This window comes from Thunnus maccoyii, chromosome 20 (genome assembly GCF_910596095.1).
Source record: "Thunnus maccoyii chromosome 20, fThuMac1.1, whole genome shotgun sequence".
In the NCBI taxonomy this organism is placed as follows: domain Eukaryota; kingdom Metazoa; phylum Chordata; class Actinopteri; order Scombriformes; family Scombridae; genus Thunnus; species Thunnus maccoyii.
Window position 1 is genome coordinate 16,486,227 of NC_056552.1, and position 27,538 is coordinate 16,513,764.

At 41.2% G+C, this 27,538-nt stretch overlaps 5 protein-coding genes across 5 annotated transcripts; 2 read left to right on the top strand and 3 right to left on the bottom strand.

Moving 5' to 3' along the window:
- Positions 1–590: 590 nt before the first annotated feature.
- On the bottom strand, positions 591–8,123 carry cog7 (component of oligomeric golgi complex 7). Its single transcript, XM_042397054.1, has 17 exons — positions 7,547–8,123; positions 6,070–6,218; positions 5,711–5,827; positions 5,306–5,474; positions 5,056–5,138; positions 4,803–4,925; positions 4,137–4,335; positions 3,910–4,037; positions 3,620–3,774; positions 3,384–3,500; positions 3,218–3,283; positions 2,903–3,089; positions 2,672–2,812; positions 2,409–2,492; positions 2,048–2,162; positions 1,801–1,944; positions 591–1,440 (listed from the first exon to the last, which is right to left on the bottom strand). The coding sequence occupies exons 1-17, from the start codon at positions 7,710–7,712 to the stop codon at positions 1,274–1,276; spliced, it is 2,310 nt and encodes a 769-aa protein (XP_042252988.1). The 5' UTR covers positions 7,713–8,123; the 3' UTR covers positions 591–1,273.
- Positions 8,124–8,813: 690 nt separating this feature from the next.
- Positions 8,814–10,041, top strand: LOC121887504 (myeloid-associated differentiation marker-like protein 2). The gene has a single exon (XM_042398302.1). The coding sequence runs from the start codon at positions 8,973–8,975 to the stop codon at positions 9,867–9,869; it is 897 nt and encodes a 298-aa protein (XP_042254236.1). The 5' UTR covers positions 8,814–8,972; the 3' UTR covers positions 9,870–10,041.
- Positions 10,042–11,355: 1,314 nt separating this feature from the next.
- On the top strand, positions 11,356–12,294 carry LOC121886399 (myeloid-associated differentiation marker-like protein 2). Its single transcript, XM_042396326.1, has one exon. It carries the CDS (start codon positions 11,400–11,402, stop codon positions 12,255–12,257), a length of 858 nt encoding a protein of 285 aa, XP_042252260.1. The 5' UTR covers positions 11,356–11,399; the 3' UTR covers positions 12,258–12,294.
- A 148-nt stretch (positions 12,295–12,442) lies between these two features.
- On the bottom strand, positions 12,443–17,098 carry LOC121886397 (putative protein MSS51 homolog, mitochondrial). The gene is made up of 7 exons (XM_042396323.1): positions 15,926–17,098; positions 15,573–15,752; positions 14,866–15,015; positions 14,655–14,779; positions 13,985–14,548; positions 13,804–13,897; positions 12,443–13,272 (listed from the first exon to the last, which is right to left on the bottom strand). Exons 1-7 carry the CDS (start codon positions 15,979–15,981, stop codon positions 13,068–13,070), a joined length of 1,374 nt encoding a protein of 457 aa, XP_042252257.1. The 5' UTR covers positions 15,982–17,098; the 3' UTR covers positions 12,443–13,067.
- A 44-nt stretch (positions 17,099–17,142) lies between these two features.
- On the bottom strand, positions 17,143–26,897 carry LOC121886398 (putative protein MSS51 homolog, mitochondrial). Its single transcript, XM_042396324.1, has 7 exons — positions 26,724–26,897; positions 25,030–25,207; positions 24,613–24,762; positions 23,430–23,554; positions 22,559–23,122; positions 18,717–18,810; positions 17,143–17,933 (listed from the first exon to the last, which is right to left on the bottom strand). Exons 2-7 carry the CDS (start codon positions 25,185–25,187, stop codon positions 17,726–17,728), a joined length of 1,299 nt encoding a protein of 432 aa, XP_042252258.1. The 5' UTR covers positions 25,188–25,207; positions 26,724–26,897; the 3' UTR covers positions 17,143–17,725.
- Positions 26,898–27,538: the final 641 nt, after the last annotated feature.

Sequence of the window (27,538 nt, forward strand, 5' to 3'; positions counted from 1 at the left end):
CCTACCAACCCCCGGTGCCATTCTTCTCAGTCATAAATCTCATGTGTGTGGTACAGTCAGGTCTTCTATGTCCACATGTTTTCCCCTGACAGTTGACTGTGACAAATACGCCAATTTTCATGGCTTGAGGGTGAAAATACATTCAGCATCAGTTCAGAACAAAAAATTGCAAAACGCAGCACTGTTGAGATGTTGGATATGGTTCAACTGATGTGTGATTATAAAAGAAGACTCAGAGAAAAGGCCATTTACATTTACAAAACTAGGTCAACTACACTATAAACTCATTCAACCCTCCCCCATTTCATCAAGTTAACCAAAATAACCTATAAAAAGTCAAGTCAATTTTATTTATATAGCGCCAAATCATAACAGAAGTTATCTCAGGACACTTTTCAGATAGAGCAAGCAGTTGGTGACAGCAGCAAGGAAAACTCCCCTTTAACGGGAAGAAACCTCGAGCAGAACCGGGCTCTGGGTGGACAGCCGTCTGCCTCGACCGACTGGGTTGAGAGAAAGAGAACAAGAACAAGAGAGAGAGAGCAGGAGGAAAGGACAGCACAGCACAATGCAACACATAGGCTACACGATAGTGTTGATGTAAATGTTTTATGTACAGATTTTCAAGACACTACATGGAAGAATATCCACATCCATATTCTTTGTCCACCGCCTACCACAATAAGAGAAAGAAATATCACCTTCATTGAGTAAACGGCTGAATATGAAGCTCGGTTAACAGAAAACTGTACAGCTCATATCAGAAATATTACCTAATATAACTTAATATTATAGATGAATTATATTAGTATGACAAATAATTAACAACAAATAAATCAATCAGATTTCAAATGCTCTCAAACATCCCCTGATGTACATTTTGTTATTCCCTTAGATGTTCTGCAACTAATAAGTGCAAAAGCTAAAGATGTTTAAGCCAAGACACTTTCACCTTTTGGTTTGACTTGAAGGCATCATCACTGGTGATCATTTAAAGTCATCATGTAAAGTAACTGCAGTATAAAAAAGAAAAGTCAGAACCATCCTGATTTCTATCTCTTAGCATTCCCATAAATCCCATACCTATTTGGACAGGAGTGTCCTACAATGCCGCAACCCTAAGCGGGAATCATTACAAGGAAATCTGAGACTCAAGGAGCTGTAAATGACATCACGTTCCTCTGCGTTTTGTTGAAGAAGCCAGCTAGTCTGCAGCGCCTCTCTGACAGCCCCCTGTACCTACACGGTCAGTCTTCCGCTCGGTTTGTTGCTGTTAGTAGTCGATGCAGCGGAGGGCAGCGATGGTGGAGGCCAGTCGACGAGGCAACAGTTTGGCAGTCTGTCTGTAGTCTTCTGGTTTGGCTCTCAATAGGGTGAGGATTTGCTGGAGGGTGCGGGAGGGCTGCAGGCCCAGAGCGTCCATCACGTTGCTCAGATAGTCTGTGGAGCAGGAACAGGGGTCATCACCTCAAATTACTTTATTGTAACTGGGAGCAGTAACTTCATTTAATCGTTCTTTGTTGGTATTAATAACAATGCAATTACATATCACTGTTGTGTGAAACCCTCTTACCTTCATTTTGGTCATTTTCATACTTTCATTCACAAGATTAAATGGTTTTTCACATTGTTAACTCTCAAATAAAAGCTGGTATTCAAATAATAAGCTGTAGAATTATTTAGAAAAACTTTAACTTTGCCAAATTACAAAATTATCACTTGATGAAATGCTAAAACAACAGCAGCTCAGCTATCATAAGAAATCTCTAATATGTGAGATATGAAGGTGTGGTTATGTACCGATATCTGTGGCCAGCTGTTTAGTGGAATGGGGGCTCAGTTGGGGGATAAGCAGCATGGCATCGCAGTACGTCTGCATGGTTGCCCGAGCGATGGAGCCCAGCCAGTAGTCTGCGGTGTTGTCCAGTTCGGGAAGGTCGTCGCCTGAGATACAAGGAAGGACGTGTTTCAAAACGGATCACAGGGGTATGAAGGGAACAAGAAGAGAGATGCATTGAGAGGACAATCAGGGTGGATGGTCGGTAACCTTGCTCTGGAGGGAATGGCAGCTTCCCAGCGTGTAGGGCCATCTCTAGCGCCGGATCCTCCTGTGTCACAAATGGTTCCAAGTGGAGCGGCAGAGACATCAGGTACTGACCTATCTGAAAGAGTAAAACAGAGTCATTAATATGTCTGGCTGTCTGGGAGCTACAGTATCATAAGCACCATACTTATATTAGCTGTAAAATATGTATGAAAAGACATTGACTTTATTTTATGAGATTACATCCTCATGGGGTTTTTTTTTTTGTATTAATCTGCACTACATGCTTAAATTACATCAATTATGATTTAGTGATTATTTACATTAAATGTCATGACTTATATTCAGATCAAAGCTAACTAACATTTGTGATGTATTCTTGCGGTGACAGGCTGAAAGTAGGCAGGTCCTCTGTGTAGCTCTCTCCAAAACCAGGTGACTCTTGACTCTGAGCACAAAGGGCACGAATGACACAGTATGAGATGAGATTCAATTAGATACGTCACACACTCAAATGCAGACACGCACACACACATACACACACACACATAATCCATTAGGTCTTAGCGAAGCACTCAAATCCTGACAATCAAATCAAATCATGGGAGAAACTTGACACTTGCTCACCTCCATCTTGGAGACGAGGCAGAGCTGGTGTTTGATCTGTAGGAAGACCGAGTCGAAGGCCAGCTGATTGGCCTGCTGGTTGAGTCTGGTCAGAGCTGCTCTGGGCTCAGCTAACAGGCTGGAGTTGCCTGTGCCTTTCTCCTGCAAGACAAGGGGGGGGAAACAGATGCATGAGAATAAACATCATATACAGATTTAATACGTATTCCAACACCGAGCCCTGCTCCGTACCTTTAATGAGTAGAGGACTTCCATCAGGCTGTTGTATTCAGCCATGCTGCCCCTCTGAAGGTAGTTGTATTCCTGCCAGGGGTTCTTGGTGGTGCTCTTCCTCTCTGTGGAGCTGGCCTCCTGGATGCCTGCCAGGCTGCGGGGGCTGTATGACTCTGACAAGTACTTACCTGCTGTACCCAGTATCCTACAGGAGGGATTGATTGATTGATTACAGAGAATTATTGCAATTACAAAAATGTGAGAATGTGCCTAGATAACAGCATGCTCGTCTCTGATGTCCCTTATGAGACAAAGTTAAAATATTTCTCTTACTTGTTTGACAGCTGTTGCTCAAAGGCGCCACACTGTCTAAGTAACTCTCCACAAGTGGCAATAATTCTGCAAAACACAATAGAAACATATTAAATGCACAGACACAACTTTTGGTGTAAAAAATTTGTGTTTTATCAAATGATCCCGAATGTAAAAGCGTATTAACCTGACTGAGTTCTGGAAGGCTGTCCAGTCCTCCTGGAAAACAGATGAACTGGGTGTGTCCTCCAGTTTGCACTTCTTCCTGATTGACTGCAACGTTGTGGAGAAGTCAGACACATACCTAGAAAAAGCATAATGTTAACACAATGCATAAATCAATCCAAAAAAAACCCCATCCATACACAGTAAAATGAGGCAAAGTATTTAATAAGACTTTGCATGAAAGTGAAGGATATCTACTTGGTAAAGAGGGCTTTGAGAGCTTTGAGGAGGCCGCACACAGCCAGTCCGTCAGTCAGTTTGACACAGCGGTCCACAGCGGCGCTGGCCAGGCCGAACAGTTTGCCAACAGAGTGGCTCAGCTCTTCTACACAATCAATTACCTCCCCATGTTCCTAAAGATAGGGGACAATATGGAGAATGTGACACAAAGCACAAACACAGAGAAAATATAAAAATACAAGGTGAATAATATCAAAATTCTGGATGTAAAGCTATTATATATCATGTGTGTGTGTGTGGTGTCTCACCAAAGGAACAGCACTGATCTGGATGAGGAGGTGAGCTTCCTCCAGATCTCCATACTGTAGCTGGTAAGACTTATAGGGGTCGTACAGCGCACAGACGAGCTCGTTCACCTTCAGTAGGTTATGCTCACCTGGAAATGACACAGAGAGAATATGACGACCACTTCCACCACATCTGCAGTATCTACGGTTGAATTGTTTTAGCTGTCATTCCTCTGCTTTGTACAGACCCAGGTGTGGCAGCATGGCAGCCTCCAGGCTGTGTCCGAATGTGGACGTGGTGTTGTTGAGTTCCAGCAGGGTGTCGAGACGCTGCTCTTGAGCCGCCCGGTCCATGGCCGTGCTCAGGCACACGGGGATGGATGGGACCATGGCCCCCAGAGTCTGGATCAGCAACACTGTCACCACCTCGTAAGGGTTCTTGAACACCTGGTAGGTATTGAAATACGGGTAATGTGTACATGCTCAGCGTAGGCAGCGATGCACTGACCCATATGAATTTTAGAATAACTAAGATCAACACATTTTTTATACTGCAAAGCAATGTTTTATGGTGCAGGTTGCATTTATTACCTTAAAAAATGTGTTAGACTTGGAAAGTATGTCAAAGCAGTTACTCAACCTTTTAATTCATGCATGTGTTAATCAAATGAAACTTTAAATGAGTCTCTACCAATTAGTTTTAAATATTCATAATCAATAATGAGTTCATAATAAGACTGTAGAAGAAAAGAAAACAACTTAATTTGAGACAAAAAAAGAGCCCAAAGTTTGGTATTGTACTTTTCTTCACTGACTACTGTCCGGCAATTTCAAACAGTGTGTTTGTATTGTTTCTAGTTATCACTGCAGAGCAACTGGTTAAGTGTCTCTTGTGTTGCAGTGGTGTGTCTGACCTGGCTGCTCCACTGGAGCTGAGCGTGCCACGTGGAGAGCAAGGTGTCGTAGAATTCGGAAAGCTGCTGGTTCAGACTGAGCTCGCTCTGAGAGAGATCCTGCCACATGCTCACTAACTGGCCCTGGAGATACCGAGAGATAGACATTCATTCACAAATACATACATTGTACGCTCACACCAAAGAGATAAACGTATAAGAATGTGGTTTTATGATGAGATTACTAACTGATGATTAGGACTTAACCACTTACCTTGTGACACTTGTAGTAGTAGGCGAGGAGCTGTGGCATTCTATCTATTTCTGTGAAGACTTTAACAAACAGCTTGGCTTGGTCTGCAGAGAAATGGTGAACATGAAAATTAAATAGACATACTCATCAGATGATGATAAAAAATAAAAATAAAAAAAACACTGAAACTGAACTACAGTGAATAAAGAAATGAAATACATTTGCTTTGAGAAACTCTTCTGAAAAACACATTTTTCTACTGGGTTCTTACCTATAGACATGGAATTAAAGGTTGCTACTATCTGGGGGCTGGCCAACGCCTCCAGTCTGTTTTTCAGAGCCTCCAGGTGGACACACTTCTCTGAATAGTCTGGTGTGTCCACCAGCATTGCCAGACTGTTCTGCATGCTGGTCAGCTTGGAGGAGATCACTGCAAGGTCCTGGAAGAAGAAAAGAACAGAAATATCTAGATGATGTTGAATACATAATCTACCAATCTATCAATATGTTAATACACAGTACAATATGGTTTGATGTAAAACCCACGAATATAAATGAAAAAGAAAGCTGATCAGTTTATTGTAGCTACCATAACAAAAGGTTCATTATTATGAAGCAGCAAGCCAGTCACAAACAATAAGAAGTGGAGTCTTGTGGCCATATCTTTCTTTTGTACCTGTGTTTTGAAGGTCTCCTCAATGTCTGCACTCAATGTGCTCCATTTATCTGCCTCCTGCAGTGCCTCAGCTGCCAGTTGCATGCGACCTTTCACTTGATCAATCTCCACCAGGACCTGGTGAAAAATATCCACACCAAATACAAGTCATGTACTATCAGACGTTGACTGTTATAGTGCTTATTATTGAAGCAATTATTTCAATAATATAATATCAGGTAAACACTTTAAGAGTCAAAATAGTAGATTTGTATCTTTCTTTTACATACAGTATGTTACTTGTGAACCCTCAATATACTACACAAGTACACATATGCTATTTATGTAGTAATGACATAGTGATGGATTTTCTCACACACCTGCATGGACTGCACAGTGTCCTGCTCAAACTTCTTGATGTCCTCTTTCACCAGGACCATTTGCTCCTTTAGGAAGGAAGCCTCCTGTTTCACAGCCTCAACATCTCGCAGCACTCTGGGCATATTCTGGACGGCCTGATTACTGCTCTCTACACAAAGACATACAGTCAGTAGTCTTTCAGTCAGTAAAAGACACACAGTAACAAGAGTATCTCATACTTGAGGCTCGAAATTGCCAGCCATCAATATGTGCAAATTTCCTTGATAGGATTCAAGATTAACAGAGTAAATGGCACTGCTATCTCAACATCTGATAGCTTTTTACTGTCATCATGTTTCTACCAGAGGCTGCACATTAGCAGTGACTCAGTCATCAGGTCACTGTATATAATGGATTCACATAAACAGTGTTGACCTTAAATGATCTCTGCTCACATAATGAAACCATGCAAAATTATAGTTAGGATCGGTCCATACAGAACTACAGAAAAATCCTTTAAAGCAGTTTCTATGTTGCGTAAATATCGATCAAGGCTTTTTAAATAAACTTTGTTGGTGTCCTCTACATGTAATTCATTTGATGTTGTTGATTTAGGGTTACAAGCTTTTATTGATATTTCTGTTGCTTATTTTCTCAAATAACTGATTCATCGTTTTGTCTGTAAGATGTCAAAAAATGGTTTCAAAAGCCAAAAGGTGACATCCTCAAATGTCCTGTTTTGTGCAACCAATCATCCAAAACGTAAAGACAACCGTTTTACATTTCCAGAAGATTAAGACAACCACTAAACATTCAAATTTGAAAAGGTGGATACATCAAATTGACTTTTGGAAGTAAAACAACTCACTGGATAACTTATAATTGTGATAATTTATCATTATGTATATAATAGCCTATAGTGTGGATTAAATGCAGCAAAGTTTTATTTATAAAGTATCATTGTTATATAATATGTTATAATGAAAACAGGTGTTGATTTTTTAACTTTATGGACTTCATGGTCATTTTGGAGGCTGTGCTTTGTGTTGCTGTTGAATTGAATTTGTGTTATACTGAGAAGTGTTTCTAATATTTAGTCTACCCTCATTAACATAAATAGAGTGAACAAGATATTAACATATCATCTTTATTGGCCAAGTAACATATGTTAACATATACAAGGAATCTGACTCCGGTTTAGTGGCTCTAGAATTATCACCTTTCTGACAATGTCAGCAAAAACTGAAAATGTATAAGCTTCATAGTGGAAATTAATGGCAGAGCTGCTGCATTAAATTGCACAATAATAAAGTGGTTGGTGAGTGTATATACTTTATATTAGAAACAATGCAGTCAAATGGGATTCATTGCATAGCTCTTGCATTTATTTTAGCTTGGTGTACCTAATAAAATGGCAACTGAGGTCTGTAAAACAACAGCTACAGTCTCTTAGAGTGTTTCTATGCAACGTGTCATTAGTTTACTGTAACTACCAACCTTCAATAGCATTGTTGACTTCCTGGATGAATAGCTGCAGTTTCATGACCAATGTGGCTGCGTGTGTGTCCGCCTTCCCCGGCGCGTCCTTCTGCACCACCCTGAAGGCGCCGTTTACCCAGTCTTTCACATCAAAATCATCATCCAGGAATTTAGAGAAATCCATTTTGCCCCTTCACAGTTTGACCAATACAAGAAGCCGAGCCTTGTTCAGCCAAACTCTTCTGCTGCAGTCTGTCATCGACCCATTGCTAACGCCAGCTTTAGCTAATTTTTCCCAAACAAAGGCTTCGACACGAATATAAAATAAATAGCCCAGGAAAATGAAATGATCATTACAACTAAATACAGTTCCAACAAGGCAACGGCCTCCTCCAGAGTTGATTTTTAAACGTCCACAGCATTAAAAGGGGAAAAGTAGAGACATATTTCTCTATGTTGGATGCTAGCAGTGCAAGTGACACTTGACAACAACTTCCTTTTTGTGCTTCCTGTTATTTATCTTCCGCAGAAACAAGCGCCAGCACGACAAACTGACCCGCCGTGTCTTCTAAATCCTGTAAAGAGAGTAAAGCATATTTCGTCTACAAAATTTTAATATTTTTGTTTAAAAAATTAAGATGTATCGTGTTTGGTAAAGAAAAAAAGAGGGGAGAACCATGATACATCCATTGGGAGGACTTAAAGATGTGCCACATATAAGTACGTCCGTGCAGAAACTTTTAACTTTTTTTTAATTGGACTTCTTTGCTCTGAATTTGACTCACAGGACTCCTTCCAGGCCCAAACATGCTCCACCCATCAAATGGCTGAAGTTACTAAGTTTTACAGTTTAATTCATTGAATATGCATCAATGTACTCTGCTTCCCTCTTTAGGCTAACAATCATATAAACCAGCACAGACACACAGCCAGTGGATCTCATTTCGGATAGCAGGCACGTCACATCTGGGTCTACTGGTGATGCAACTTGAGTCAAAAAAGAAAAAAAGAGCATTGCTTCTTGCAGGACCAGGATAAATGTACTGTTGACATCACTGGAAATCCTCTTCTTTATTTCACTGCTCATTGTGGTTTCATGTAGAAAAAACATCCTACACCTAGAAATTATATATTTTATTAAAGTTTTATTGAAAAAGGACACAAAGACAACAAAAATATTAAATTACTATAACATAATAATATCCCTTTACATTGTCATGCTCTCAGAGACAAAGGATTTCATTCATTTCATATCTGCTGCAGTTGACATTTATCACTACTCATCTTCTGTTTTATGAATATTATCTAACCAGAGGACTGTGGGAAAGGCAGTTGGAGGCAGTAAAACAACTGAAAACACATCTCATTTCAGTCTTTAGCAGCTGCCTGTGAGGACGTACACAGCGAAGGTGTTTCAACAGCACTTCTGCTCATTCAAAGAGAGATGGGAATAATGGATAGTATTAAGGACACAATGTCTAAAGCTGTGTTTTCTCCTTCTACTCTGATGTCCGGCCGAGGTGGGCTCCACATGGCTCAGATCATTCTGTGTCTGGTCACCTTTCTCCTGGGTGCCTTCAGAGGAGGGAGCAGCCATACCTACTGGAACTACGCCATGTTCACCTGGGGCTTCTGCCCCATCATGACCCTCATCATCACCCTCATTGAGATGTTCAAGCTGGATATAATACTCAATATGTTTTGCCTGGACTGGTCTGACTTCGCCACAGGGATGGCCATGTCCTCTGCGCTCATGACTGTCTCTGTGGCTATCACCTATGCCAACTTCTATGCATGCCTGAAATGCCTGTACGGCTGGATAGTGACTATATGTGCTTTCTTGTGTGGCTTAGTCTACCTGCTTGAGGTGGTGAAGGATAAATTTGTGGACAAGAAGAAAGGGAGCTACCTGGCTGCTCTGCCTGGATTCTGGAAAGTTTTGGAGGCATTTGTGAGCTGCATGATTTTTATATCACTGACTGGTTACAGAGACAAGCCGGCTCTGATCTTGTGTGTTATAGCATATGCTATTCCTTTCCCCATCCTGCCTGTAATCATAGCCACCAACATCCTCAAAAAACTGAAGAAGTGTTTGCCCTTTAACTTGGACAGGTTTGTGTTTATATTTCTGGTGATCTCAGTTTTGCTGTATGTATTTGCTGCTATCATGTGGCCCATTTTTATGTTCAAAAACAATCCTCGTCCCAGTGACTGTCCACCCAGCTTCTGTATCTGGGCCATTCAGTTTATGGTTGCGTTCATGACCTATGTGAACCTCATTCTTTTCACACTGGACCTCATTTTTACCCTCCTTGGTATCTGTGGCTTTAAACGCACATAAGCTTACTGCTGATTTGATCTTTAAGTGTGCCTTTCAACAACTACGTACTTCTATTAAATGTAAATTTGATGCACACATCAAAGGAAAAACAAACCTAAGTAAATACTGCACATCTCATCACACAGGATTAAAAGTCAAGAGTAGAGAATTCTAGATTTTAGTTTCTAGCTAAAAAAAAAAAAAGTGTAAATAATGCTTTTAAAGCCCAGATCTGTGCACAGAAGTCACATTGTCAACATTTGGGACCAAACAGATGCTATTTTACAGAGTGTCCACAGCCTATATTTGAAAAGAAACAGCACTGTAGCTCTACACCAATCACAGATTAGATCTTTAAACATCCACTTCTGATCATACTCAAAAAACCAGACCTGCAAGGTACATTTTATCAGGCATCACATGTAATTTGGGTCAATAAACAGACTGACAAGGAACAGATTAACACATGATCACATGTAATACAACCCATGTCCCATGTGCCGTATTGTATATTTTTACTGTATGAAAATTCAATGTATGATGTATAATTTAACCTTAAAATTAATTTCTATTTGTAATTTTACATTTTTATACTGTCTAATCTGTTGGTGTGATTTTATTGTAAATCTGAAATATGACCCATGAAAATGAGACTGCACATGGATGAACACACATGTTTCCTGAAATCTGTCCCCATCATCCAAACATTGATATAAGCCAGAATGCTAAAAGCCATCAGTGCACAATGGGACTAAAGTGACTCTCAAATAAAGATGTATGCATGACCTCATTCTTTCAATACCGGATGAAAAAGCCTAAAATTACAGGTAAAATATGTACATGTGTATGTGAAAGAGACAGAGAGATAGGGTGTATATGTCTGTTTGGAGAGCTTCATAAATAATGTTTAAAAATTCTATTTTTAGTTTGTTATTTCCAAGAAATCTCAAATTTTGAGATTTAGATCTGGTTATGGTTACAAAAAATCAATTCTGTTTTCCCTTTATCTCAGGTATGTGGTCCATGGAAGACAAAGATAATGAAGATGAAAGATAAGAACAGAAAGATTTAAGATATTCATCTTTTTTATACTGATTTTCAACACATAGGGGGAATAGATACAATTAGCTGATGCTGGATTCTGAAAATTTTGACTGAATAAATTACTGAATAAACTACAATAAATATAGACATGAATTGCAGGGAAAAACTCTAGATAAGCAGAAATAAACAACAGTGTCTATTGGGGGTAACATACTGTCAAACAGACAGTGTGCACAATAGTTTCCTTTTCATGGAAAACACACTGACAGAGTCTGAAGAGCAGTTCATGAATCAAAAAATTTGAATAGGATTGGGTATGTAAATAATGTCTGCCCTTTGTATAAGACTCAGCTCTATCTCAACTTGAGAACAGAGCAGCAGTAGCGACGAGGGCAATTACTGATCAAGTAGCATAAAGTGTAGTTAATCTTGCGATTGGAGTTTTCGCATAAATATAGACACATCTTCTTCCTATTTTCAAGATCTGGGCTTCCTAATTTGAGCATCATGTGTGGCCCATTCAAATCCTTGCAGGGCATTTTGCACCTCCTGGAAATAATCTTCAGCACTTTATCTCTCGTCGCCGTCATCTTCAGGGGCCATGTAATGATTCCATGGGGCATCTGGTGTGAGTTTGTCTGGGTTTTCTGCATCATTGTGCCCCTGGTCCTGATTGTGGTGGAGGCCAAAAAGTGGAATGTCCTCCTGGCTGCCTTCCTACCCAACTGGGCTGACCTGAGCTGCGGGCTGACCCTGCTGTGTACTGTGATGATCATCTCCGCCACAGTCGCCTTTGCAGCTATTTTCGTCTGCCTCTCCTGCATTCCGAGCATCATGTGTTTCATCTTCTCCCTGGTTGCCACTGGGGTCTTCCTGGTTGATGCGATAATGCAAAAAATGAAGTGTCCAAGTGGCTACTTCTCCAGCCTGAGAGGAGTTCTCCGTACAGCAGAAGCCTTTATAGCTTGTATTATTATCACTGCAGGCCATGACTTCTTTGTAAGACTGGAATGGTACAATCACCCGCCTGGGATGATATGCAGCATCGTTGTGTTTGCCATTTGCCTGATCGTCACTGTGATCATCATTATTCTCAATCTACTCAAACTACTACAGCGTCTAGTCCCATGCGGGCTGAATAAGTTGGAGCTTGTGTTCGACATCGTGGCAGTGCTGTTGTACCTGCTCGCTATCATTCTTTGGTGTGTCTTTGGTTATAAACGCTATTATTACCGCTATGAATACAATGCTACCAACTTCTGCCACAGTTGTGCCTTTGCAGACCTGAATGCTGTTACTGTTGGAGCCATAATCAATCTTATCCTTTACATTGTAGATCTGGTTTTGGCTTTTAAAGCTCGCTAAAAATATAGACATGACGTGCTCAAAGATTGATGGAAACACTGATTTACTATTGTTGATTTCAGTTCCTCACTTGCAAGTTGACCACTCAATAAAGAGAATATTTAACAGACAATAGCTGTGTATGTGTAGGTATGTAAGGTAATGAATGATTGACACTTATTACACATGAAACTTTTTTAATCGCATTAAAAAATAGCATTAAATCCTGCATTGCAGTATGCAAGTGTTCATATCAGCAGGTGACAATATGCTGAAAAAAAGCTTGTTTTGGTGATGTCATATTGTTAATTGCAAATAAATTTCATACTTAATTCTCAAGCCTCATGATGAAAATGTACCATTTTACTTTGGGGTATCATTTCTTCTAGTCACAAATGATTAGAAGTGTATGATGTATGAAAGTGGGTTTGAGTCAGTGGTATGATCAGAGTGGACAATGCAGTCTCTCTCACATTAAATATTTGGATAATTCGTATTGTAGACTTACAACACCAGTTGACATTTGACTGTGAATACAAAGTTTTGTTGTATCTCTGCCAATACAACAATAGCTCAGATACATGAAATTCAAATCACACAATTCTGTCAGTTGACTGCCATGGAAGTGAGATAGTGAATGCAAATGTCATAGCAAACACTCATAGATGCTATCAAAGTAAAATGGTGCTAACCTTTACAACACTACTTAGCTGTAATACATGATTAGAATGTATGAAATAGCTTATAGAGACTTAAAAAAAAAAAACAATGCTTCATAGAAAAATCTGAGTTTCGGTCAGGTGTGTTTTCGCACCGCAGCACTTAGCTCCTTCAGGCCTCATCTGGTTCCTCGAACTCCACAGTCTCCAGTAGACCCTGAAAAGAGAAGTAGTGGGAGTTGCAATAGACGGGAGGCTTGTTAGGATCCGAACCCGCCGCTTCTGGTTTCAATGATGCAAAAGGGTTGGCTCCACTTCCCTTCATATCCATCTCCAGCTCCAACAGGATCTGTAGGGAGTAGGTCATCTCTGTCTCACTGTGGAAGGAGCAAAAGAAGCACCAGCAGCCATTACATGTCGCACATGTCATGGATGAGTTCCCATGGATGATAAGAGAGCAGCGAGAGAACAAACAGTGAGCTTGCTTAACTGTAACTGTATATTTGCATACTTTCAAACACTTGTGTAAGACATTGTACAGTAATGCAGATAACACACATCCTAGCAATGTGCCAAGTTGTATAATATTCACTGTGAAATCAGATGGAGAGCTGCAGGGATATGTAATTATTTTAATACATTACAAGTTACTTTATATGATTTAGTTAATTAGCAGTGTAATTACCTACAGTGACAATTTCAAGCCATATTATGCTCTCTGTAAACTTGTAATCCAATGCATTTTTTTCTAAGAATTGGTAATCTGATAACTGTATTGAAATCTGTAATCTGCAACTTATTTCCTATTTGTCAGCTGCAATAAATGACTTTAACATTTTGTATTTAGCTATTATAATTCTGTTACAACACATATGCTAAGTGTGTGACTACTAGTCTGTAACACTCACCTGAGAGCAGTGAAAAGAGAAGGAATCTCATAATCCCTAAGAAGCAGAAGTGTTGGAAGCCAACCCTGGTCCAGACCCTGACTGGCATCAAACCCTTGACACAAAAAAGAAAATAAGTATGTATAGGAGAATGATATTATATATGATATGATATTACATTCTACAGGGAAGATGTCCTCACCAGGATTAAATCCGACCACCAGGTCCGGCTTGGCTGCTTCCTCTTTCTCCACCAGCTCCTCCCAGAACTGGTGGTAGAGACCCTTATAGGCACTGATGAAGACCCTCTGCCTGGGGCCAAACGCCCTGAGTGGAGGCCTCATGATGGGGCCGTCCATCACCTCTGGTCCCACCATGACTACCTCTATGCCTTGGTGTCCAGGAAACATCTTGTTCAGCTCATCGTAGTCAGTCAGTCTGGCTGCCAGTGTCTCACTGTGTCCTGCTCCCACCAGGTGAATAGTGAGAGGTTTGGAATAAGGTTTAAGGCCAAACAGCCTCATGCCCCAGGCTATGGTCAGCGGCCTTGAGAAAAACTCACTGCAAACCCTCCACAGTGACTGCTTCAGGTCCTCATCTACGGGTCGAGGCCTGCCGGCGTTGGTCCACAAGTCTTTCATGGTTGCTCCGGTCAAAATGGGATCAAGGCAAGCTGTGAGATCTCCCTGCATGGCGAGCCAGTCATCCCAGCCCTTAACCTCTGACTGGGGCTTTGACCATTTGTCTGTAGGGAACGGAAGAACTCCTGACGATGGGACAAAGGAGAAAAAATACTAAAATTAGTTTAGTAGAACTACACCCAATCCATGACTTCTTTCTTGCACATGTCTTATCTACTCATAACACTTTACCTTTGTACACAAGCCATTCTACAACTCTGTCAATGGCAGCTTGACGCAGAACTGAGCAGAACTTCTTATGTTTGGGCCAGTCGTCCTTCTGACACTCTTTACAGCAGTAATAAACATTTAGACATCTGCGCAAAGAGTGGACAAAAGTGAGAAATATGTGATTGTAAACTCTGATGAAGGTTGCATAGGTCAGATCTTTGTTTTTGTTTACCTGGAACAACGCTTCAGGCTTTGTGGGTTTGAAAGTTGATTGGGCCGCTTCTCACAACGTGCACAGATCTTAAAAGATTCCTCCATCTTCTCAAACATCTCCTTTTGAGACCGGAAGGCCATGGGTTTACCCTTGGTGTCCGGGCCAGTTCTGGAGAGAGAAATGAAAGCAGAATAGAGATATAATGGACTAGAGTAAATGACCAGTAACTGATTATTAATTATTAAAGTCACAAACCACACATATCACCCTTGTTAAAAATTAACAAATATGCTAAATATTAAATTGTCTAGTGAGTTTATATCCACATGTATTCCCACCAGCCACCAATGAGACTTGCACTTTTCTATTCTTAGACTGGGACATTTGCTGTCGGAGGAGGGGAGTGTAGGGACAGCACAGGCAGATAACATAGTGACTTTACATATAATAATGTTGCAGAAAATGGGGCCTGGAGCTTAATGGTGACAGCTCGGACAGAGAGTGAATAGCAGGGAGCAAAAAAGCATGAAACAGCCGGGCTGTGGTGGCATGCTACTATCTCAAAATGCCATTCAAATGTCAAGCAGTCACTGTTGACGAGCACGAGGCGCTTCCTGCTGCGCGTGGCTTCAGACACCTTTCTTTGTGTGTGTGTGTGTTCTTAAAGTAGCCATGGAAAATTAGGAATATACCTCATATTAAAGTACCAAACTTATTCCACTTACTTCTCTGTTTCCGTCATGTTGAGGTTTACACGCTGCTTAGTGTTTCTTCTCCTGCTGCTGCTGCTGTTCTGGTTTGAGATATGAGCGGCCTGCTGCGGGCTGCCGCTGCCAGATATAACACCTGTGCTTTCCCTTCTAGAAAGCTCTGACAAGTCTGGACCATTCCTGACCTCACAGGAGCTGCAAATATATGAGCCATGTTAAAAAAAAACAAAAAAACATTCACATCTGTACAGACACATGTTTGTTTTTTTACGGAAAGATAATTCCATAAATCCACTCACGGTTGTAGGATACGATTCTAGAGGAATTAATTTTAATTAAGACTTTAATTACTTTTAATGATGACCCACCGAGACATCAGGTATTCCATTATTCCGCCACCTATATTTTCGTTGTGCTTTTGCATCTTTTCTCCAGTAGAGGTCAGTGTCGCACAGAAAACGCCGGATTCATGAAGTCAAACACATGCAGACCAATAAGTAGTGGTGGACTATGTTTAAACATATAGGCATCAGTGTCATGATTGATTAATAATTATAATTACACATGAATTAATCCAACAAGAAACTCACTTTTTTCATGGCGACAGATGGCAGTTTCCAAAGCAGATTCACACACGGACCCCTAATTTCCATTAGGTCTTGCATTTGGTCTTGCTCATATGGGAATATTTTTGTTTTTCCATTTATCGTTGATTTTGAAGTGTCATCACTGCACATGGTGAGATAATTGTGATGAGAATGAATCCCAATTCATTTGAGCATATTCCCTTGTGTACTGTATTACTTCACTTCTGGTAAATTTAAGGAAAATGAAGCCATTCCTCTTTTTGACTGAAAGCTGGAATACATACAGAATTTAGAGGAGTTTAGAGGACACACCAATGTTTATTTGAAATATTTGCAGAAAGTGCATCTAGTAGGGATAGTTTTGTAGTGACGAGGTGGTATTTTTAAAGTTGCTACAGAGGCAAAATCCTATGATTTTGGCCTTGCAATATAAAGCAATCGTGTCTAATAGGCCTGCAATAAGTGGTTATAATGCTTATAATGCTCAGCTTTGTTGAGACTGTGTCAGATAGGTGACTTATTTCATGGTCGTTTTTAAGCCTGTGGCTCATGCTGGTTTTCGGTGTTGCATTGTATTGTAAAGTGTTACTGTTATTGTTAATCCACCCTGAATAAAACTTTAAATGCTGCTTGGCCTTTCTATTGTTAAGAGATAGGGAAGAGGCATGATTGCTTTTGGAGAGTTTCCACTCAGCACATAAAAACATGTCATGTCCTCGGTTTAATCTTGTGTTGTCTGGGCTCTTGAGCTTAACAAACACATGAAAAATGTCCAAATACCCTCGAGCTCAGCCCACTCCTGTGTAACACAAAACTCTGAAAACAATACTGTAATTTAGTGTCCCAAAGATAAATACAAGAGGTTTCATAGCCTGCTTATTACATTTCAGAATACTCAAACATAACCATTTTCATATTACTATTATCACTATTAAGGAGGACAACAAGAACGCAATGACTAGATGAATATTGAAGAAAAAAATAAACAAAAGACTTCATTGTGTCACTCCATCATTTATTTAGATTTCATTTTAAATCATGTGTTAAATTAGTATTCATGTGATCCAATTTGATGCAGCTATTGTGTGATCTGGGAATAGGTCTAGCTGCAGAACAAATTAGGCGACCATCAAATGATGAGTGAACTCATTTTGGTCTCATTACATGTGTACACCCATGAGCCTTTATATCCAACACCCGTGTCACCTCACGGCACTGACAAACCTCTGAGCCCTGCTGGTGCCCTTAGGTGCCGTCATCCAACAAAATGAGCCTTAAGCGGAACTCTGAGTGATTTCTGTAATCTGCCTTGTTAATTAATAATTAAAAGATTCAAAGAGCAGTGTTTAGCAGCCTATTGCAGCAGTGAATGTGTCTTCTTAAAAGCAATAAAGATGTGTGTTCCCTGTGTAAGCTTCAGTGTCCAGCGGCAGCATGATTGAGAATTGTCCATTTCTGAAAGGTTGCAGAAAGCCCCTCAAGGATCTCCGGAAATCCCCAACCCTATTTTGAAACCCGCATCTTTAAAGGGCAGGACTTGTGGCACTCCAAACAGGCTTTGATAATCCTCATAATGGCCTTCTAATTGTCTGGACCGGGCTCCTCAAAGTCTTCTCGTTGCAGCAATCCTTGGAAACAGATGTAGTGAGAGTTGCAGTAGACTGGCGTTTTGTTGGGGGAGGCCTGGACCTGTTCTGGCTTCTGTGAGGTGAATGGATTGGGTCCACTGTCCCTGATGTGCATCTCCAACTCGAGGAGGATCTGCAGGGAGTACTTGAGCTCCATCTCACTTTGGGGACAGAGAAAGAGAGAGAGAGAGAGCGAAGGAACCAATTAATGAAGTAAGTTTCATTTTATTATCCTCGTGAGAGACTGATGAGAGATTAAACACCTGTTCGAAGACTTATTTTAACATCCATCCTCAAGGGGACAGTTTGACAGAAATGAGAGGGGAACAGCATCAACAGAAGAGAGAGAGAACAACATCAATAACTTTGCAATATCATCAAGTTACAGTCTACTGGGGCAGTTTGTAGAGAATGCCTGCAGCAGAGGAAACAAATCTTTTCTTCAACATGGTCTTTACACAAACAGGAAACGGGCTTTTGCCACAGGAGGGAAAGAGTGTGAAGTGAGAGGAGGAGTGGGCAACGATAAGTGCTTTGAGACTGAGGACTGTGGTGATGAGGTCAGGTAGGTGAAGCGTAGGGACCAAAACATGATGTATGGGTGAACATGATTGTGCCATAAAGGAGGGCAGGATCTACTAAATAACAGTACTGAAAGAGAAGGAGGAGGTGCAGTTGGATGGGAAGGTTCTGTATTAAACAGTTATGACATTTTCTCCTTTACAAGTTTAAGAAAAAAGCAGAGAAGCATGAGACTAAGCAGGTGGAAAGCAAACTGTTCAACTGTATAACATGACAAGTGAATATTCAGATAGCAGATGCAACTTAATGACTCCCTCTGGAACAAAGAATTTTAAATGCACTATTGCTCAAAGGGGTATGAATTTTATTATCTCAGCTATAAACAGTGAAACGGGTACAGTTTTTACAGTAATGTGACTAACCTGAACATGGTGAAGAAGGAGGGGATGTTATAGTCTCTGAGCAACAGAAGGGTGGGCAGCCAACCCTCTATCAGACCCTGGTTAGCGTGGAACCCTGGGTTAAAAACACAGTAAAACACATATGAGTAATTATATCAGTAAGGCAGAAAGATTAATATCAAATGCACTCATATAGACATCATGAGAGAACATATTTGTTTTAGATACAAAACAACAAGAATGTCAACCTGGATGTGTTGTGAAAACACCACTCAGGCCACCAATTCTCCATTCAGGAAGTTGTACAGCCAACTTGTTTTCTGTTACCCATTTCATTATTAAAGCCCCTGAAAGCTAGGTTTTTGGCCACTTGGGGGCAGCAGAAACTAGCTGTAAACACAACTCTGACACGTTATTATCACATTTTTAAGTTGCTATGTTGACAATGTCGGCAAACAAGTTTCCTATTGTCATGTCCAGCACATACACAGCAACATTAGCATTCAATTGGAATCATAATCCCGGCCACCTGATGAATGTAAATCCAACATTCACTCTCTCTTTAGCTCTGTTTTGCTCTCCACCAACTCCTAAGGGAATTTGGCTCTTAAGCTGCTAAATGCTTGGCTATCTTTATCAGCTAGTTGATGACTTTGTCTGACTTCTGTTTGGTGCATACAGGTAGCATACAGGGTATTTAGAGCTTTTCCAGTGAGAACAGCTGCTGGCTGAAAACAATGCTATGAGAGTGGTGTGAGCGAATCGCAACAGCTAGCTGCAGGCCATGAAACCAAAACAATAAGCTAAAAGATGCTATAAACCCCTGTTATAAATTATTGTAATCCTTTCTTAATACAAAAATAATGGTCATTTTACATATTTCTCCATAACATTAAAGTCCCCCTCAAGGCATGTTTCAAGACATATTAAAACAATCAGCTTCAATTAACAGGTCAAACCTACATCGCTGAAAAGTCCATTCTCAGTTTATGTGCACTGGATGTTTCATGTTTTCACATCATATTGTTTTATAGACAACGAGTGGCTGCAAAGTAGTTGTGTCACAAATCACGCTCATAGCTCTGAAACTGAGATTTATGGTGCGCGCAGAGAAACTTTCCACTCTCAGCAGATGAATGTGAAAACAGCCTTCAAGTGTCAAACTCTGCACATACATCATTCAGCACAGTGAAGCTCAAACATCCAACTGAAGGAACAAGAAGAAAAACACATTTTTGAGTGGAGGGAGGCTTTAAATATTCATTACTATATCAGCAATAGTCAAAGTAAAACAAAAAAACATCTTTAGGTATTATTCATTAAGAGTTTAACCCAGCAAAATAACAGGAAGCTGAAAATCAGGGCTTTTAATCTAGAATAAGCCACCCTTGCAACATTCCTATTTCCCTAAATGAGTTGGCTGAATGACAGACACTAAGAATCACTTATTGAGCTCTCTGTTTCTCATCCTACAGGTCTCATACAGCCCGACAGAGAAAAAAGTCAGGTCTCTTTCCCCAATGAGGTGAAGATCGAACGGATTACACTCGATTAGTCTCCAGTTTGCCACGTCTTCCTCTTGTTGTTGTCAATTTCAGCCTTTCTTATCAGTCAATATGACAAAGTTAATCTTGCTCCAAACAAGCTAACCTCATTTAAGAACTTCACCTGACTTGTTCAAACTCACACACCAGCTGAAAATTCACAGTGACATTCTTGCACATACACACCGACAATCCGGTGCAGCAGTCCGGCTATATTTAAGCTGGGTTGGGTACATAATCCTTCAGCATATTAACTGACAGATGTCACTTTCCCTCGACTCTGGTTTATTCAGTAGTATGCTTTTTTTTTTTTCTAGTGAAGTGAATAGCTTGTCCTTCAACCAGATGACTGAGGTTCAAGCCACCATGGCAGCAAATACTGTAAATCCACCCTGCTTATGTGTCCTTGAGTGAGACAAATCCAAGAGAGCAGGAAAATTTTCCCTGCACTGATCAATAAAGTCTCACATTATTAGTTTATCCAGGAAAATTATATAACTGTAGATTAATATTTAGTAAGCATCAAGGAAAAGTGCTTGTGCAAGGAAACTATGCATGTGAAAAATATGAATGCTGCAACATGAATTTCTTAAAGCTTCAGCTGTTCCGCACTGTACATACTGGTGTGTACACTGGTTATGTGTGTGTTGCGGGAGGGGAGGGGGGGGGGGGGTGTTGAGCATGCCACAGAGGCGGAGGATTGTTGAGGCCTGTGATACTGGCACACAGATGGTATCATGTTATCTGCCGCCTGCCCCAAATTTCCAGGGGACTCAAACTGCAGAAAGAGATTGATTTGAATAATGCATACTGTGATACGAACATCCCTGAGGTTACGCTTCTCATCATGATAAAACATTTAACAGGGAGTTAGCGTTTAAGCGTTTAGACCTTCAGGAGATAAGGTGACAAAGAGACACTTCTGACTGTTAATGACTGCAATAATTGCCTGGCGCCAGAAAGAGTTTGGGCCATATGGCGGATAAAGTTGCTGTTAATGGTAATAGATTTATTTTGTTTCCTGGTCTGAATCTTTTAGGGAGGATTTCTCTAATACAACTCTCATTTATTCATGGATATCCAAAGCCATAGGGATGTTCTGTTTGTATTTACGACGTGCCTGTTCTCAGTGGTCTATCTTTGTATGGATGACATTACTTAGCTCACATCCATTTCCTTTGTGAGAGCTGACAGCTGACAGCACCCCCCCTCTCTCTTATTCCTTAAGGTCAATGTCTCTCTGTTTCCTCTGTTTATCTGTTTTCACTGCCTTCTAGTAGTCTTCTCTTTCTCACTGTGACTTTCACACACATACACACAAACACACACACACACACACAACAAACACACACACCTTTCGTCATGCTGCTTGCTTCCCTATCACTTAAACAGTGTCATAATGCAGTGCTCTGCCAGCTTTGCGCTATGAAATGCAGTCAGCCACTCATGGTAGTTTACTCACAGGATGACTGATACCTGTATATTTAGCTCCGGCAGAGCCCGCAGTGATAACTGAGCCAGGGGTTATGAGTGTGGTTGGGTCAGGGCTTTGCTGCTGCTTTGCAGGTTAAAGGGTCAGAGAACAGACTCAGTGCAGAGCTTAGAAAGTGCAGAGTTATATTGCGACTTTAATGAGGTGATTGTCTGTGAGGGTGGACAGATGAAAAGAGTTTAACTGTAACATCTTATTTATCATGAAGTGTGGGAAAAAAGTTGCAGTTGTGATTTGTATTCCAAAATGGTGTAGTATTAAAACGTATGATCAAAAAACAGACGAAAAGGTCAGATATTTGTCCTCATAATAGTTTTGGGATGGTGAAATTCTTTTAAATCAATGATTTTGCACACGACCGGGGGTTACAATGTGTGCCAGAGTGAATCCGACAGGGGAACAGAGTCACTCTTTTCAAAAGGGCAGCTTACCGACATTATGCTGAGTCCAGCAATCAGAAGCCAAACTCTTTCCCAGCTGCTCACATTAATCACCCAAATCCCCAATAAAAGTCCAGAGCTAATGAATAGGCCAGATCCTGTGAGTTACACGTCTCCCACTCGCTCTGTTCCCTGAAAGAGGTAATTGTCAAACAAGCATAAAGAGAGACAAGTCACCATTTCTCCAAGACAGCTGACCACTTAAGCTAAGCAGTTTCTATTTATAGACGCGCTGATCATATGGCTCTTCACTGGGTGATTTATATCATTTTGAGGTGAAAGACTCCTTTCAACCACACATATGTCAAGCTGTTAGTGCGTGTTCGATATCACCTCTTATATTTAGTTTGCGCATGTCTGGCAGGATGTTGTGAGTACTGTACATACCAGGATGAAATCCAACCACCAGGTCTGGCTTGGCTGCTTCCCCTTTCTCCACCAGCTCCTCCCAGAACTGGTGGTAAAGACCCTTATAGGCGCTGATGTAGACCCTCTGTCTGGGGCCAAACGCCCTGAGTGGAGGCCTCATGATGGGGCCTTCCACCACCTCCGGTCCCACCATGACTACTTCTATGCCTTGGTGTCCAGGGAACATGTTGTTCAGCTCATCGTAGTCGGTCAGTCTGGCTCCCATGGATTCATTGTGGGATGCGCCCGCTAGGTGAATAGTGAGGGGTTTAGCATACGGGTCAAGGCTGTAGTGCTGTACGGCCATGCCAACTGTGAGAACTCGAGAGAGGAACTCGCTCTGAATCCGCCATAAAGACTGTCGCAGGTCCTCGTCATCCGGCCGCGGTCTGCAGGCGTTCTTCCAAAGAGTTGCCATGTTGCCACCAGACAAGATGGTGTTCAGACACGGTGTGAGGTCCCCCTGCATGGAAAGCCAGTCCTCCCAGTTCTTCACCTCAGCAGCTGACTTACACCACTTCTTATTAGGGAATGGAAGGTTGCCTGTGTGGGGGGTAGAAGATGTATGATGGATCCACCAAATTGAGGAAACAGATGAGAGTTGATTCTGTCTGGCAAGTTTAGTGTTTGAAAAGCAATCAGGGACATTCAAAGGCTGAGGAATTTTAATTAAAAATTCAAAAATGTATTGCTCTGTGGCTTTCTGTCACTTTCTCTCTCTCAGGCATTTCATTTCTGCAGCTCAGCTTTAAAAGTATGCCATCTCATTACTGTGATTTTCTCTGTTTTGTGACCTCAAACAGCTATTAAGGCATTTTAATTTCAGCTGCACCGGCTATTCATCTCTCACCAGTGAACATCAGCCACTCCACAAGCCTGTCAATGGCCACTAGACGCAGCTTCTTGCAGACCTTTTTGTGCAGAGGCCAGTCCTTTTTCTGACAATCCTTGGAGCAGTAGTACACGTTCAAGCACCTGTGAGACAAAGATGGTGGGGTGGGGTGGGGTGGGGGTGGAGGGGGTCACAGAAACACAGAGGAATCAGTGAAAGGAATGAAAACTACACAAGTTTTTTGTTTGTTCTAAGATACATTGAAAGATTTAATCTGAAGAAACTGATGATTTATGACTTGAACATCATTTAGAAGACCTGAAGATCATCTAGAAGAAAAACTCAAGTGAGTCAGAGAACGCACAAGTGTCCTTGAAACTTCTGCACAGATACCTCGTCCTTAAGAGTAATAAACAGAGCAATGTGAGTCAGAATGAGAATCATGAAAGTGCTGGAAAAGTCACATGCTGGCACTGTTGGACTGTTGGTGGTAAATCTGAGATATTAAAGGTTGAAGTGGGTTTTACTTGTCACTAATTCTGTCGTCTGTCAACCTAAATGTCTGCTGCTACTGGTAACTTTTTGGAGAGAGGCAGTGGCAGCTGAGAATTTCTAGTGAATGCACAAAGCTGTGTGTGTGAATCATAGCGAGAGAGAGAGAGAGAGAGAGAGAGAGAGAGAGAGTGTGAGAGAGAGAGATAGGGGGGTAGAGAAGCAGAGAGCCAGATGACAAATGAGGCAAAAAAACAATGAAATATGAAGCATAGTGTGTCACACTCTCTATTGTCAATCCACTCCTCGAAATACATTCCGTGATGTTGTGACATTATAAACTGCTATAAGCTGCTCTTAATAGGCTCCAGAGTTGCAGAGAGATGAATCACAGTCAGGGGACTTTGCTATATTTGAATCTGGCCATTGTCCACCTTTGTAGAGCTGTCCACACCTTTGTAAGCTATCACTCTACTCCTGATACAGCGGCATCTGGTAATGTTTCATACATGACAGCTATTGCACAACAATGTCAAAACAATGCCCTCACCAGGTTTCAGTTGCCAAAAATACTGCGATTGTCAACAATGATTAATGTTAATCAGTGTTAATGCTAGAATATTGTAAATCACACGCCATGGACAACTGCATCAGTGATCTCACCAATCATTCTCAAGCACCACCCTTCACTTGCTGGCTTTGCACTCACTTGACGCAACGCTTGAGGCTCTGTCCCTCAGTGAGATGCTCTGAGAGTTTGTTGCAGCCGGTGCAGAATTTAAAGGTCTCCTCCATCTTCTGGAACATCTCCTTGTAGTTGCGGAATGAGATTCCTTTAGTCTTTCCTTCGACAGCGGCCCTTTTGTTTTTAAGGATAAGACACTTTATTTGCCGAGCACAAAATATGTTCAAGAATATGGTGGAATTTGAGACACAGAAGAAACATACAGAGCAAGTAGTGAAAGCATGGGATATATGGAGTGGAACTATATGAGTATTTAACCATGTAAACTAATCAAAGTCTGGATGTTATGTACATCATACATGTAACAAGAACTTTAGCTGAGTAACGGCTGGACAAGACAGTTGAGTTTACTAAGTTAGTACTAAGTTAGTTAGTTTTTACCTGTATTGTCCGTAGTCCTGCATGTTGAGGTTGTTGAGAATCACCTTAGAGAGCCCAGGAACGTTGGAGTCAAGAGAGTAGAAGCCAGATTGGTCCGAAAAGACGCTGTCATTCCCTGGAGCATAGGACTGTGGGAGCGCTGGGATCTGGGATGCCATTTTATGGCCTTTACTTTGCACTAGGAGAGCAATGAAGCATTAAATGTTGTAATATTGTGCACATATCACATAATGTTTATTCCAAAAGGTGGACAGATGTTTGATTTGATGATGATTTTGTTTACCTTTTCCCATAAAATGGAAATCACAGTGTACTGTCATAGTCTTAGACATGGACAGTTGGTTACAAGCAAATGTATGCTGTGCACTTACTGACAGATAGAAAGCACATTCAATGGGATGTGAGGGACAAGGACCCCCCCCCCCCCTACCAGCTCAGACTGACATTTGAAAAGAAACAGGGCTAAAAACGAAGACTTTGACAGAAGGACTCCAGAGAGAGTTTGAAAAGCTACTCTTTATGATGCATCGCCCACAAAAAGCCATTTCAAAAGTGCACAGTTGCAAAAGTGAAAGTATGGGCCTCCACATTTTCAAGGATGACTTTCTCAAGGATGTACGATTATTTCAGCAACTTAATAGCTTATAAACATAATAACGACTCCTGAGAGTTAAATCCTACTTTAAACTGTGTTAATCTCAAGATAGACACTGTGGGTATCTCTGAACATACCTATAATGGTGTAAAGTAGACAGACTATACACTTCAGACTGGGATGTGGTTTTAAAATACACCCTGTCACTCTCTTAGACACACACAGACACTGGCCTAATGCCCCGATGACAGAAACCCTCACAACAAGAGGATCACCCAAATCTGAAACAAGCAGAGGCTCCATTAGACATGTTCTTTGAGGTACGTCATCATGCCACTGCCCTTGACAAAAATCCTCCGTCAGCTCACCACGATCCCCGCTCCCCCACTACTTGCATGTCACATGATTTATTCACTTGGCCTGTCGTGAGGGGAAAAAAAGAGGGGAGAGAAATGTGATCATCTAGTGGTGGCACACAGCTCTCTGTGGCTCCCTCTTTCTTTAGGTTTTAAAGCTTTAGGTTTCAAATGACTACATACTATCTTTAAATTTATCTTACATCAAATAAAACCTAAAATAGGGATCATAAAGTATCTCAAGGATCAAGCAATGGACAGAAGTTTAATCTACAGGCCTGCTTGTGCTGAACATTAATTAACCAAACTGCATTAAACTTCATGAAGCTTGCAGCAATAAGACTATATTCTTAACCTGAGATCTGCACATGAACACAAGTTTTTTTTTTTCCCACTTTAAGGGAACTCTGTATCTTTTCAATTTCATACTGTCTATTGCTGAGCAATAATTTGGCCTTATCATGTCTGCAGACAAAATTGAAAAGCCTTTATCTAATTAATTCCTTCATATCTACAGAGCACCAGGGGGTTGGAAATGAACAGATTTCCCACAAGAGGGCAGGTTTAACTTTTCTCTCAACATATCTTGACCATGACACTGCCAACTTATTCGCATGCACGGTCCTTTCGCTGACCAGTATACCCAGCATTATCACATTTTCACCTTGCCTTGCCACTCCAGACTAAGAAGATGACTCTGGTATGTCACACAACAACACCAACAGATATTCTAGCATTCGTACCTTTGGTTCCAGACGAAAAGAGTGCTTTCTAGATGGGTTTCCTTGGTTCTTGGTTCAGAGGTGATTGACAACTCCTTATGCAGGATGTCACAATCCCAGTGTCTCTGCTGGGGTCTGTAAAATGTACCCCCACAGAGCTAAACAGGGCAGGGAGGGTGGGGGAAGTTTCGGGACTATGGAGTGTTCTAGACATCTGAGGTTTGAGGGGGACGGGGACTGGGGGGGCTGGGGGAGAGACAGGGAGCTGGACAGACTAGAGAGGGGGTTTGGTGGGAGGCAAAGAGGAGAGGAGCAGATCAGGGTAGAAATACATTTTTAGAAAGGAAGGGTGGGATGGAGTAAAGAAGGTGGGGAGGTTTGGGAGAAGATGGGTGGAGATTCAAAAAGGGAGGGGTGAGGAGGGGCGGACTTTTTTGGGCTTCAGAGACTCAGTCACATGGACTTACAGTATCTTTCCTGTTGTTGTCCAGTGGTTTTTTGCTGCTCCCCCAAATGTAACGCAACCCTTCAACCACGGCCTACCCTCGCTTATATGCACACACACACAAACAGAAATACACACACGAGGATAAAGTGCCAGAAAATCAGATAAATTAGAAAGATATATTCCATATAAAAATATTATTCTGCAAAAACACACTCAGTCTGCTGGGAAAGAGGGAGTCCAGAGATGAGAAGAGGCACATCACAGGCTGGGAAACGGAGAGCAAAGAGGAATCAATGATAACAAACACATCGGAAAGCGGATCTCTGAAATCGATAAAAGTTCAGTAAACAAGTGTATGTGTTAGTAAAAGAAAACGTTTGATATGTAA

What these genes read in the sequence shown, in the direction of transcription:
- LOC121886399 (XM_042396326.1), top strand. Translation starts at nt 11,400, where the DNA reads ATGTGTGGCCCATTCAAATCCTTGCAGGGCATTTTGCACCTCCTGGAA.
- cog7 (XM_042397054.1), bottom strand. Translation starts at nt 7,712, where the DNA reads ATGGATTTCTCTAAATTCCTGGATGATGATTTTGATGTGAAAGACTGG. An exon ending in ACTACTACAAGTGTCACAAG is followed by an intron (nt 4,926 to 5,055) that starts GTAAGTGGTTAA and finishes CGGTATCTCCAG; the next exon opens with GGCCAGTTAGTGAGCATGTG. An exon ending in GCCATTCCCTCCAGAGCAAG is followed by an intron (nt 1,945 to 2,047) that starts GTTACCGACCAT and finishes CTTGTATCTCAG; the next exon opens with GCGACGACCTTCCCGAACTG.
- LOC121887504 (XM_042398302.1), top strand. Translation starts at nt 8,973, where the DNA reads ATGGGAATAATGGATAGTATTAAGGACACAATGTCTAAAGCTGTGTTT.
- LOC121886398 (XM_042396324.1), bottom strand. Translation starts at nt 25,187, where the DNA reads ATGGCATCCCAGATCCCAGCGCTCCCACAGTCCTATGCTCCAGGGAAT. An exon ending in GGAGTGGCTGATGTTCACTG is followed by an intron (nt 23,123 to 23,429) that starts GTGAGAGATGAA and finishes CCCCCCACACAG; the next exon opens with GCAACCTTCCATTCCCTAAT. An exon ending in TCCTTCTTCACCATGTTCAG is followed by an intron (nt 17,934 to 18,716) that starts GTTAGTCACATT and finishes CTGTCCCCAAAG; the next exon opens with TGAGATGGAGCTCAAGTACT.
- LOC121886397 (XM_042396323.1), bottom strand. Translation starts at nt 15,981, where the DNA reads ATGCAAAAGCACAACGAAAATATAGGTGGCGGAATAATGGAATACCTG. An exon ending in ATGGAATACCTGATGTCTCG is followed by an intron (nt 15,753 to 15,925) that starts GTGGGTCATCAT and finishes ATATATTTGCAG; the next exon opens with CTCCTGTGAGGTCAGGAATG. An exon ending in AACATGACGGAAACAGAGAA is followed by an intron (nt 15,016 to 15,572) that starts GTAAGTGGAATA and finishes TTCTCTCTCCAG; the next exon opens with AACTGGCCCGGACACCAAGG.